The 14,259-nt window shown below is 36.6% G+C and overlaps 1 protein-coding gene across 2 annotated transcripts in view; it reads right to left on the reverse strand.

Moving 5' to 3' along the window:
• DCHS2 (dachsous cadherin-related 2) overlaps positions 1 to 14,259 on the reverse strand; it is a 260,418-nt gene that overhangs the window by 61,835 nt on the left and 184,324 nt on the right. For both annotated transcript variants that reach the window (XM_079152922.1, XM_079152921.1), the window contains exons 10-12: positions 10,936 to 11,175; positions 3,938 to 4,072; positions 3,491 to 3,700 (exon numbers count right to left, since the gene is read on the reverse strand). In XM_079152922.1, coding sequence (XP_079009048.1) covers positions 3,491 to 3,700; positions 3,938 to 4,072; positions 10,936 to 11,175 — 585 coding nt within the window. The remainder of the gene's footprint in view (positions 1 to 3,490; positions 3,701 to 3,937; positions 4,073 to 10,935; positions 11,176 to 14,259) is intronic.

Below are 14,259 nucleotides of genomic sequence, written 5' to 3' on the forward strand. Positions count from 1 at the left end.
ACAAAACTCAATTCGCAATGGATCAAAGACCTTGAAATTTGACCAGAGACCCTGCATCTTATAGAAGAAAAAGTAGGTCCAAATCTTCACCTTGTTGGCTTAGGATCAGACTTCCTTAACAGGACTCCCATAACACAAGAAATAAAAACAAGAATCAATAACTGGGATAGATTCAAACTAAATAGCTTTCTCTCAGCAAAGGAAACTATCAGCAATGCGAAGAGAGAGCCTACAGAGTGGGAGAATATCTTTGCCACTCATACTTCAGATATAGCACTAATTTCCAGAATATATAAAGAACTCAAAAAACTCTACACCACGAATACAAATAACCCAATCAACAAATGGGCTAAGGAAATGAACAGACACTTCACAGAAGAAGATGTACAAGCAATCAACAGATATATGAAAAAATGTTCAACATCTTTAGTAATAAGAGAAATGTAAATCAAAACTACACTAAGATTCCATCTCACCCCAGTTAGAATGGCGATTATCAAGAATACAAGCAACAATAGGTGTTGGAGAGGATGTGGGGAAAAAGGTACACTCATACATTGTTGGTGGGACTGCAAATTAGTGCAGCCACTCTGGAAAGCAGTGTGGAGATTCCTTAGAAAACTTGGAATGGAACCACCATTTGACCCAGTTATCCCACTCCTCGGCCTATGCCCAAAGGACTTCAAATCAGCATACTACAGAGATACAGCCACATCAATGTTCATAGTGGCTCAATTCACAATAGCCAGACTATGGAACCAACCTAGATGCCCTTCAATTGATGAATGGATAAAGAAAGTGTGGTATATATATACAATGGAATATTACTCAGCTATAAAGAATAATAAAATTATGGCATTTGCAGGCAAATGGATGAAATTGGAGAATATCATATTAAGTGAGATAAGCCAGTCTCAAAAATCCAAAAGAGGAATGATCTCACTGATAAGCAGATGATGACACTTCATTGGGGGTGAGAGGGGGGCAAGAATGGAGGAAGGAGGGACTGTATAGAGGGAAAAGAGAGGTGGGAGGGGTGGGGGGAAGGAAAAAAATAATGGAATGAATCAAACATCATTACTCTATGTAAATATATGAATATGCAAATGATATGCTGTTACTCCATGTACAAACTGAAACAACATGTATCCCATTTGTTTACAATAAAAACAAATTTTTAAAAAATTCAATACAAAACCCCCTCACCATTAAAATTATGCTGAGTTTAGTGTAAAAAAAAAAAAAAAAAAAAAAGAGGAAGACTGAAGCAACGAGGTCAAGGCTTGATTAGTGTATGGGGAAATTAAGAGGGGTTACAGTAATCTACAGGTAAGCAACAAGGAGGTTCTGAAAATAATACATGCAAAGAGGAAATGGGCACATTCCAAAGACATTAAGGAGGAAAAATAAGGAGTAAAGAAAAATTTATGATTTAGCTTAGGTAAATGCTATAGTTTGAATCTTGAATATTACAGACTTGCTTCCCCCATGCGGTGATATTGGGGGTAGTGGGACCTTTAAGAGGTGGAGTTTAGTGGGAGGAAGTTAGATCACTGGACCTATGCCTTTGATAGAGCCTATGGGTCCCATTCCATCCTCCTGCTCTCTTTTATTAACCCAATTTGTGATGTATGTGAGTTTGTTCTTCCATGACCTTCCACCATGATGTGCCACCAATGTGTCTAAAGCAATGCAGTCAGTCCATCACAGACTGGAACTTCCAAAACTGTGAACCAAAATAAGTTTCTTTCTTTGTATGTTAATTATCTCAGGTATTCGGTTATAGGGATGGAAAACTAACACCATAAATGTTTAGATCACTTGTTCTTAAAGTCTGAGTATGCCCATGGTTATATGAAGATTTCCAGGAGTACCTGGAAACAGGTAATTTTAAAGTATTTTCCAGAAGCTCAGTTTACATATCCTTATTGTTAAAATTCTTTTGCCTAAGAACTTACCTAGGATCATAGGATTTACCTTTTCTATAATTGCCTTTATCACTACCCTTCTCAGAAATTTAAAAAAAAAAAAAAAAGTTCACCTCTTACCCAGATATATGACTGCTTAATAAAGGGGTCATTCCCAATATTCATTTTCAATATTGAAACAATGATTTTAGTGCCTGGGGAAAACATTCTTTTGCAGTCAGAAAGGGTGTTTGCTCTCAACTAAATTATAGGACCTATTTAAGTTTTTAAGTGATATATAAATAAAAAGAAATACTATGAACTGTTATTTTTGGCAGATAGCTCAGGAGTTAAAAACTTTACTTGCATCAAACAATCGTCCCATTTTTAAAAAGTATGCAGAAAGTGCTAGGGGTGTAGCCTCAGTGGTAGAGCACACACCAAGCATCACTAAGCCCTGAGTGCAATCCACAGCACTAAAAGCTGGATGACATGCAGGGGTGGGGGTACAGGGGATTGAACCCAGGGGCACTTAAACACTGAGCCACATCCCCAGCCCCTTTTTTACATTTTATTTAGAGATAGGGTCTCACTAAATTTCATAGGGTCTTGCTAAGTTGCTGAGGCTGGCTTTGCACTCAAGATCCTCTTGCCTCAGCCTCCTGAGCTGCTAGGATTACAGACAAGCACCACCATACCCAGCAAAACGTTCAGTTCTTACATGTGAACAAAGAAAAACAGCAACAGTCTTGGTGCTACAGCTTGTCTTCTCTGGGGCCACAGAAGTACACTGTATAGTTCCAAGAACTTGGGAGGTTGAGGCAAGAGGATCACTTGAGCCCATAAATTTGAGGCCAAACTAAGAAACATAAGCGAGACCAAGTCTCAAAAAAAAAAAAAAAAAAAAAAAAAAAAATTGCATGAATTCATGAACTAACTAGAAAGAAAGCCCATCAATCTCATTAGGAGATGTGTTTCTATTCCAATATAATTTTAATTTTCATGCATAACAGTGTCAAAATTTGGAATACACTTTTGCTATTTTAATCTTAATCACAACAATAACTACAGCCAAAATAACTTTCAAATTTGGACTCTACATTTTCTTGAAAATTTCTTAAATCTTATATTTCAGCATAAATATTTTAGGTGTCAGAAAATATAACACAAAAAGATCAATCTTTTGAAGGAAAAAAATCTATTAAATTATGATACAATTTGGCCAGGGTATAAGAAAGAAATATTAATTTAAGAAGCAAAAAAAAAAAAAAAAAAAAAACCACAAAAGCACAAAAACCCAAAATAAGCAATCATGTGAAAGGGAAAAATAATAGGAGAAAAGTTATTTGTTCCATCTATCTATCTAGTACAGTTAGTACAAAAGCAAATTCAGTTTTTAAGGCCAGAACATTAAAGAATTTGGAGGTTAGTGGTTCAGGGTGACTGTGGGAGGGGTCGAAGGAAGGTCATGGTGTCATCAGATTTTGCAGAAGAATACGACAGATACCAAAACCAGAATCACCCTATGGTGTGCATTGACTCAAGTCAGTCTCATGGAGGGAATTTTCAGTAAAAATACTTACCGATTATGTGAAATCTGACTGCTCCATTTTGGCCAGCATCCATATCAGAGGCCCAAACAGTGGAGACAACCCTTGGTTCTTGGTTTTCCAGAACCTCAATGTCATGAACAGGGACAATAAGCTTTGGTGCGTGATCATTTTCATCTTCGACGATGCAGAGAATTGAGGTGGTGCTGGACAATGGAGGGACACCCTCATCTCGCACTAGTACTGACGTGGAACAGAAAGACAGGACAGGTTGTGGCCGTTAACTCACACTTAAATGCATTGTTCTAGCTAGACAGCATCAGACCAAACACTGGGTAGCACTGTGGGTCAATAATATTTAAAGACACCTTTCTAAAATGTAAAATTTCACTGTTGATCTTTTTCGAGTTTTGATGCTTTTTGTTTCTTTGTTAGTTTTTCATATATCATTGACGTTGTGTGGGGTGGGAGATTCCTTACCTTGAAGGGCAAAAGCATCCTGAACTTCTCTGTCAAGTGTGGCGGTTGTCACTACCTCTCCAGTGTCAGGATTGATCTCGAACAACCCAAAGGAAGCCCCTGGCATGATTTCAAACCGAAGCTTGGAATTGATTCCTTAAGGAAAATCAAAAGAAAAACCTAGCAATCATCTCTTTGAAATAAATTTGACCATATTCCCATTCATTTTTCTTTGAACATGTCAGGCTATAACTGAGGAAGGTGAGATTCTTAAACAGCTTTCAAATTAAGGTGAAAGAAAATCTCTTTGGCTGTTCTTGCGAAATAAAAACCCCATGAGCTGAAATGCTTGATTTTCAAAAGTCTTATGAGACTTCCCCATGGTGAATGCTTAGGATTTTTTCCCTCCCATAAAATTTTTCTTATGAGTGTACAATCTACAACATATTCCTAATTACTCCTTCTAACACCCCTGATCGTGATTTAATGGCATAATTGTAAGCTTGTGGGGCAAATGACAATTTCTGTGGATCGACCCTCTATTTAAAATCCTGTGCTCAGTTATAAGACTCTGTTTATTCTCAACCTCAGAAGGCGAGCCCACAGAATTGCCTATATATTTATTTTTGCTTTGTTTTGTTCTTTTTTTTTTTTTTTTTTTACTTAGCAGTCAGTTCCCTATCTGGAGTGAGAAATGTGATACCACATTATTATGCATTGTGAAAATAATTCTTCCCATATTTTTTGTGGTTTCAACTAGTGACTTGCTTCTTCCTTCTCACACCCTTTAATCCTTCAGAATAAACATGGCACCATTAGACTTGAGAACTAGGAAGACAAAAATGAATAGAGATGATTTAGTTAAATTTCTTCACCTTGCTAATTCAACTGGAAATCTGCATCTGAAGATGTTTATAGCCTCATGACACATACCTAATGAAGGGTGTGTGTGTGTTTGTGTGTGTGCGTGTGTGTGTGTGCACGTGCATGTGCGCACGTGTGCCTGTGTGCACACACCCACACATCTGCTCTTAGACCACAATACCTGCTTCATTATGTCCCCAGGATGCCTCTCCTCAATGACTTTCTTATCCTATCCAGTGCAGTTCCAACAGCTGTCATTTTAGTAACCTTACTATTTCCTCAGGTCCTAAAGTTTTTTGCAAAAGGTGCCCAGCAAAGGCTCAGTCCAGGACCATGCCCACCATCTCTCTGTCCACCTTGATTATCCAACAGATGGCACAAGGGAGAAAATGTCACAACAACATAGGTTGAGGCTGTCATCAAATTGCTGTCACCTGACAATTTTTCCTTGGTCACCCCTCTCCCATTTAGCTCTCCAACCCAACCACCTCCTGGCTCACTCTCACAGATTACTTTCTTTGTATTTCCCAGAAAGAAAAGAGACCTTGGCATAAAGCCACCCCTACCTTCTGCAATTACATTCAACTCTTCCTCCTGGCTTTCTGTCTCAATGACAAAAGTAATTCTTTTCTCTAAGATACTATGCCAGATGCTAAAAATATAATAGCTGGCAAAATGACAAATTCTCTACCCTCGTGGTGTTTACAGTATAGCACTGAATACAGATAAATAAGCCAACAATTAAAAGTCCATATGATATGACATGACGAGGTAAGCTGAACTGCCTTCTGTATAATCTGAGACCCCAAAGATAAATGGAATTGATCAAATACAAAGATGCTGTTAGGAAACCCACTATTCTATATAAGTATTTGTACCAATGAAAAAAAAAAATTAAAAAGGAATCAACCAGTAAGAGTGAAAAAGTATGTTTGAATGCATTCAAAATAAAATCTGAACCCCTTATTGGTGTCTATCAAGTCCCACCTGATGTGGGCCTTGCGTATTCCCTCAACCTGTTCCCTGTGTTCCTGGTCATGGCTTCCACTCTGTTCTCTGAGTACGCTAAGCTTTGTTTTGCTGGGACTTCTGGAGCTGTTCCCTCTGTTTGTTCCTCCTTCCGTTCTTTATAGGATATAGCAGTTATTAAACTTTTGTGCCTCAGAACTAACCCGTTCTTCTACACTCTGCCCCATGGAATTGGATCTAGGGATCTGAAACCACAAATCTCTTTTGTCAATGGATTCATTCCCTCTGAGGGTTGTCACCAGGCACACAGAAAGTCAGAGGAGAGAAAATAGGATGTCTTTCTTACTAATTGCTTATTGTCTATCAGCAATGCTACTCAGTTTCTTTTAGTACCCCAGAAACAAGCCCTGCGAGGCCCCTTCTCTTGCTCTTCCTAGGTTTTAATAACCCCAGCCTTCTCTCATTGTTTCCCAGTGGTAGCTCCTTCCCAGGGGTGATTTTTTTCTGGGTTGCCCTGGTATTCTTCTTCCGGTAGCTCAGCTGTACAGCACCTGTGTTGTAGCATCTCGTCTCCCTGACTGAGCCTGGTTGCTAAAGTACTTGGCAAAAGTAATTCTCAGGTAATAGGGACTCTGAGATTGGCTTGATTCAGTTTTTAGCCTTGAATGCAGTGCTGAGTTCCTTGCCGTGGTAAATGGGATATTAGTAATTCAGCACTTGGGGTAAGGTCAGGATTAAATTATCACCTGTATTGCATCATGTTGGGGTGATATTAAAGGTCTCAAAAATTTGTTAGACACCAAGTGGCACTGATTTCGACTAGATAATGGTAAAACAAATATGACTCAGGATGATATTTTGAATGTACTAGGAACTTAAAGAAAGAAAACTGCAAACTGAAGCTTTAAACTTGCAGCCAAAGTCAGTCTTAGTTAGAGAATTAGTAAGTTTCCATGGGAGCCCTAAAATGAATCTCCCTGAAAATCAGACCCCAATAGAGTGGCAGATACAACAGGTAACTGGTAAGGGGATGTCTATATCCATGAACACCCATAAACAGTCAGATTTCAACACACTGCAGGAAGTAAAATGCAACTCTGACTCAGTCAGAGATAGATTATAGTTCTGAGAATAGCAAAAGTTTTCTGACTTACATTGTCATAAACCTAGGAAATGTGTAGATTAGCAGAAGAACTACAGCATACGTAGGTGGTGACTTCAATCAGCATGTAATTGTGGCTTCCTATAGCAAATTTCCATGACCTCAGATTGGGGTATTTAACTTTGAAATGCCCAATGGCCTAGTTGGTCTCCAAATCCCTCTGTTAGGATTTGGTAAAATCAGAGTTGCTAGAATTGAAGTACCAAGTCTGTAATGTTGATTTAGTCCTGCTTCCTATAGATCTCCTTTGCACCCCTGGGCTGTATGGAATCTAAAACTTTGGGCCAATGCTGTTGGTAAAAGAACTGGAGAGCATATCAACCAGTAACTTCTAATAAAATGCAGATGAACAGTTGATGGATATTTGGCTTTTCTAGATGACACAGGGGGAATATCACCCCATAAAGAAATTGCCAGAAAAAAAAAAAAAAAACCAAAAAACAAAAAACTGAACTGCCAACTGAAGTTTCTACTACAATGAGAAACTGTTATTACAAAATGGCAAATATTAAAGTATTTTAACATCTGTCATGGTTTGGATCTAGAAATGTCCCTGGAAATGCTCATGTTTTGAAAGTATGGTCCCCAATATGGAGGTGCAGCTTTTTTGTCTTTTCTAATTTTCTTTCGTTTGTTTTATTTTGTTTTTTAGACACTGGAGTTTGAACCCAAGGTGCTCTACCACTCAGCTGCACCCCCCAGACCTTTTTAAATTTTTTTTTTTTTTTTTAAATTTTAAGACAGTGTCTTGTTAAGATGCTAAGGATGGCCTCAAACTTGTGATCCTCTTTCCTCAGTCTCCCAAGTTGCTGGAGACTGCCACCCAGAAGTAGGGCATTGATGAGAGACATAACCTCAACAGTGGATCAACCTGTTTGATGGATTAATAATTTGAATGACAGGTGAAGCATGATGCCCTTGGGGATTAGATCTTGTCCCTGGCTCCTCACCACTTCTCTCTCTACTTCCTGGCCACCATGAGAAGAGAGGCCGTCCTCTACCATGTTCTTCCACCATGATGTTATGCTTCATCTTGGAACCACAGCATTGGAGTTGACTGACCATGGATTGAACCTCTGAAACTATGAGTCTCAAGTAAAGCTTTCCGAATCCAAGTTGTTCCCGTCAGGTTATTTTGGTCACAGCAATGGAAAGCGACTCACACGACATCCATATCCTTTGGTATGTTCACAAATAAGTTTCCTTTTAAAGGTGGTACAGAATGATACAACCTTTTCCTGCGACATCAGCTAGGCAGAAGTATTTCTAAGGCTAAGGCAAAGAACCTTTACTTATTTTCATTAACTCTTAAGACACATTTCTGAAATTAGATGCATCTTCTGATTAATGGTCCTTGGATTCAATGATATATCATGTTTCTACCTGTCTCTAAGTCTAGGTTTGGAAACTGCAGTGGTATATTTAATGTAGTGCAAAATCTTCTAGGAAACCATATGAGGAATTTATTCAAGATGACCCCAGGTAGAGAATACATTTTTATGAAACAGTAACATCTTATTAACTAATTCTATATTTCTATATGGCAGTGTACTGTTAAACTAATTTGTATTCACCACTACTGAGTAAATGTATCAGCCCAGATGAGCCATCTTTCCTGGTGGGGCACCTCTTTCTCCAGGGAAAGGTCTTCACTCACTAACAATGGAGCTCTTGTTGGGAGCACCAAATGCTGCAGTAGTTTTAATACCTTAGTTAAAATCTGGTAGTTGTTTTTTCTTTTTAATACAAGAAGAAACTCCTGTTAGAATTAGTGTGAGTCATACACCATAAACATTCAGTGCTCAAATCCCTGTGGGTTTCGAATGCCAAACAACACTGTATGCTTACATTTTTAAAAACTGCATTGTAGAATGCTAGAAAACATATGTTAAGCTCTCTGGTTTTAGGTAATGCTATAGTAGTTTTTAAAATATGTACTATAAAGTAAACCATTCATAAATTCCAATGCAATGCCAGTTATGCTAAAACCTTGACTACATCATTTCTTATGCATAATCCTCTTTCATTGTTTTAACTCACTAAGCAGAAATTTAAAATATGTATCGAAAGAAAATATATTCAAAAGCTAATGCATACATACAAGTATTTACATGTATTTACATAACCACCTGCTTAGCCAATCTGGTTTCATTAAAAACACTGAGATTTCCAGTAAATCAGAACCATCTCCAAAACATGCAAAGGTACACAAGACTCATGAAGACATTAATGTATATTGCAAATATCCATTCATACAAAGTAACAAAAATAATAATTTTGCATCTGAGTTTGCAGTCAGCAATAATAATCTCTAGAATGAGCTTTCATTTAATTATAATGAACAGGTTGCAGAAAATTTAGTTTTAAAGAAAATAGCATTAACACTAGGCAATTTAACAGTAAAAATCAGAAGTGTATTTATAGTAGTCATCTTTAGTTAATAAAGCAAAAATTTTAGAGAAATTGTTTTCTATCTTCCAAACATTAAAGGAAAAAAATCCTTTCAGTAGAGCTCATTGCAAAAATATAAACCATGAGAAATAAAGGGAGAGAGCATTTTACATGATTGCTAAATCACATGGCGTCAGCAATAGGTTCAGTGTATGTCTGTACACTTTGAGGAGTGTCTTCTATGTTCCTGAATTCTGTATTGCTCTGTTTACAACACAGGATGCTTTAAGGGAACCTTCAACAAACTGGACTTAGGATGAAGTACAAGTACTTGTGTATACACTCCATTGTGTCTAACTCTAAAAATGATTATTGCTAGCAATGTCCTGAATAGATTCTGAAGCACAGACTGAGACAAACAACTAGCAGCATGCTCTAGTCCTGTATCTTTGAACATAGGAAGGAAAACTCTTTGATCACACTGCCCCGCTCTGGTCAAAAGAGAGAAAATGGTTAGTTCTTGAAACTGTGTTCCTAGCATGTAATACAAATTCACATAAAATGCATTTCATTGAAAGATATGCAAAATAACCAAATAATTTAGCTTAAAAGCTCAAGAAAATTGGAGTCTTTTGACTAACGAGTTGGCAGGGGGTAATATGATTATTGTTAATACTATTATTTCCATAGAATATCTTTTACAATTCTTACAAGAATAGAATAAAATATTATATTGATATATAATGTCACTTGCTATGTACAAATATAAATTTAAAAGACTGATTTATTGTTATTAATGAAAAAAATGAGAAATATGCTAAGAGGAAACACTGTACTGTACTTTTAATCATTGTTTTTTTAAATAAAAACCAAGTAATTATTAAAGTTACCTAACCTTAAATGCCAAGACTCAGTGCTATTGAAAAGCAAGTCTCAGAAATTTATAAATTCCTAGTCAGGGTAACTATTCACTCTGAGTCATTGTCTTTAATCTGTAGTTGATATTAATAATAATAGTAATAATAGTAGTGATGGCAGTTAACATTGGCCATTTATGATATCAGATACTGGTCTAAACACTTTACATGTAATATTTCTTTCACACTCATAAGAGAACTATAAATTAGGCAGTATTTTTATCCCTGTTTTACCATAAGCAGAACAGTGAGAATTAGTGACTTACTCTCCACTGCACAGCTTAAATGAGTGTTAATTGTAGGATGCACACCCAGGCAGTCAAATGCCTGCTCTTCAACTCTGCTAAATATTGAGGAAATCAAAAATCAACTTGTCTTCTTTACTCAAAGTATCTCTTACACTCTGAAATAAATGTCATTCTTTGTCTATTATTTTTTTACTATCAAGATCAAATCAATAAGTTGCATGTTAATTAGTTCTGTACCACTTTAATATGAATGATAATAAAGATTCCTATAAGCAAATCCTATAAAAAGCACACGTTATCTTTATGTGTGTGTTTATGTGTATTTGGATGAAGGAAGTAGTAGAGGTCTGAGATAACTAGCAACTGTTCATTTGCTTTGAGTTGTGACTACTTTAAACTATGTTGATGATAGTTTTTGAGTGCTTTCTTTTTTGTATTAACTACCTGGTTTCTGTATTCTTAAATTACCTGAATCTCTGTCCTTAGCTTCAACCTTCACGACAAACTCCCCTGGACTTCGGTTTTCTTTAACCGAAGCTTCATACAGGTGCTGCTTAAATCCTGGTGCATGGTCATTTACATCAAGAACAGTGATTGTCAAGGTCTGCGATGATGAACGTGCTGGCGTGCCATCATCCAGGGCCAGAAGGGTCAGAATGTGCTGAGTTTTTAGTTCATAATCCAAAGGATGAGCTGTAGTTAGTAAGCCTGGTTTGAAAGAGAAAAAAAAAAAAAAAAAAAGCAGTGTGTTATGAATATTTCTTAGGTTGGTTATGCTCATTCTACCTATGCCTAACTTATTTAACTTGATAAAAACTCAAGTTTTCATTGTTAAAGAATGAATTGTATTAAACCAACTTTAAATTCACATATTATCCAGAATTAAAAGTTCACATTTTTAGTTAGAAAAGTCAATTTATTTACAAGGATGAACGAAAATTCAAAAACCATCTATCCTCTACTACTATCTACTAGAAGGTCTACACTGAATGAAATTATGTCATTTGCTGGTAAATGGATGGAACTCGAGAACATCAGGCTAAGTGAAATGAGCCAGACTCAGAAAGTCAAGGATTGAATGCTTTCTCTCATAGGTGGAAGCTAGAGAGAAGAAAAGAATAAAAGACAGAACCTCAAAAAATAGAAGTGAGGGCTGAGTATATAGCTCAGTTGATAGAGTGCTTGCCTTGCATACACAAGGTCCTGGGTTCAAACCCCAGCCCCCCCCCCCCCCCGCCCCACACACACACAAATAGAGGGAGTAGAGGGAGCAGAGGAAGGGGATCCAGAGGGAGAGAGGGAGGGAGGAGGGAAGGGAAAGGAGAGGTACTGTGAAACGAAATCAACCAAATTATGCAATGTGCATGTACAAACATATCACAGTGAAACCCACTTCTAGGTATAATTATAATATACCAACTGAAAAATAAAGAGAAATGAGGTCAGTGGAGTAGAGGGAAGGGATCAAGGAGAGGGAGGGGAGGAGAAAAAGGAGAAGTACTAGGAAATGAAATTGATCAAATTATGTTTCCTGCGTGTGTGAAACATACTGCAATGAGTCTCACTGCTATGTATAATTATAATAAACTGATTAAAAACATAAAATTATTTGCTTGCCCAACATTTCCCTCACTCTAAAAGATATTCACAATATTAGCAATGGATATTTTCATGTCACATGACACTTTGTGTTTAAAAGTGTTTGTGTTATTAAAATTTGAGTATGACTATATTACTTAAGATGTGTGGGGTTTTTTTTTGTTTTTTTGGTTTTTTTTATTTTTATTTTTTGGTACTGGGGCTTGAACCCAGGGGCACTTAACCACTGAATCACATCCCTCTTTTTTTGGTATTTTATTTACAGACAGGGTCTCACTGAGTTGCTTAGGGCCTCACTAAGTTGCTGAGGCTGGCTTTGAACTCACAATCCTCCTGCCTCAGCCTCCTGAGCTGCTAGGATTACAAGACTGTGTCACCATGCCCAGCCAGATGTTTGATTTTTATTAAAGAATTCTGGTCTCTTTCCACTTACTTTGAGTTAGCCATCCTTTATTTTAACATTAAAGAGCAGGGTGCTATAATTCAGGCAATAAAATTCACAAACAAAACATGGTTTTATCATATTGCCAATGAAGCACATAACACATATGAGTACAGGGCTGCATAAAGTCAGTCATTGCAAGATTCCAACTGTCACATTTTTCTTTTAGGACTGTTGATTTCTTCTCTCATCCTTTAAGAACTTTCCTTCAAAGAATTCAAGAGGTTTATGGAATAAAATTCTATAAAAATAGTCTTCTAATAATTAGTCATCACTTCATATCTCACAGCCACTAAAGCCATTTCTTTATAAGAAACATGAGCCTTGTGAGAGGAAAAAGTGGCAGCTCATACGAATGCATTTGGCTATTACCATTTTAAGTCTTTGAAAAATATCTCAACTGAAACAGCCACTGCAATTGCTCAAAAACCATGATACTGAGACACAATTCTAATTTTATTCATTCTCTTTAACAATCTCAAGTAGACCTTCCTTGGCCATGTTGGAATACATTTTAAGTATCATTGAAATAGGTCCTTGGAGAGTTCCAACTCTAACAGGAATCAGCAGCCTGTGTCTGGACTATCTCCCTGTCAGTTGGGCATTTAGGTGGTGTTCACACATGCCTCAGAATGGAACCATATGCACAGGATTTAATAAATATTTTGATGAAAATTTCCAACAGGATAGAGCCAGACTACAATCATGACTTCCAAATCCTGCACATTCAGTTCCATTCCAAATAATGCTCTTATTAACTGTTGGGCCAAATGGTATACATCTGAGATTTTTTCCTGAGGCTTATATAGAGAATGAGATAGTAGTGTGTTAATTTTTCAATGTCCCCTGAAAATCAAGTAGAGGGAAGTTCAATTTCAAATTCAGAACACTATTCTCTGTACGTATATACTATTTCATCAAGTTTCATCAAAACTTAAAGTAGTTGTTTTTTGGCAACAAAGTGACAGAAAATAATTGAAGTGACAGTGAGAGACGTTTCCATAAAGTATTTGACAGTGATCTTCTAAAAATAAAAGGTTACAATTGATGTGAAAAGCAACAGTCTGAATGTCCACACAAATTCAACCATTAAAATATGTATATATTATTTCCATTTATTTACAAATATTTGTTTGCATAATATAAAGATAAGTTTCTGTGTCTAAGTCTCTAAATAATGCTGGTGATTTGTCATGTTACTGCCTTGATTTAGTTCCATCTCTTACTGCAAGATCCCATGATGGGGGCAAAGAAATTTGCTATTATATATTCAGCCTGTGAGATGTGAGCTAGCTGCAAACAGGCATATTAAAGTTGGTTCTCAAAATACAACCTCTGCACTTATCTTATATAAGCTAAGAAGTGTAACAAGTCAAAAATTTTAAAACAATATATATACATCCTTCATATATATACACATATATATATATATAAAGATATAGATATCTTTCTTGAAAACTATTTCCTTGTTTGCAATCTTTTCAATAGAAAACCATAGTGATTTCACTCAAAAACTCTTACAACAAATAATTTCATTAAGGTCACAGAATATAAAATCAACATACAAAAATCAATTGCATACTATACTCTAATAAGGAACTATTTGAAAAGGAAATTAGGAAAATGGTCCCCTTAACATAGCACCAAAAGGAGTAAAATACTTAGAATTAAACTTAAGGAGGTGAGCAACATCTTATACCAAAAATTACAAAACACTGATGAACAGAATTGAAGAAGGCACAACCAAATGG

The sequence above is a fragment of the Sciurus vulgaris genome (assembly GCF_902686455.1).
Source record: "Sciurus vulgaris genome assembly, chromosome: 9".
In the NCBI taxonomy this organism is placed as follows: domain Eukaryota; kingdom Metazoa; phylum Chordata; class Mammalia; order Rodentia; family Sciuridae; genus Sciurus; species Sciurus vulgaris.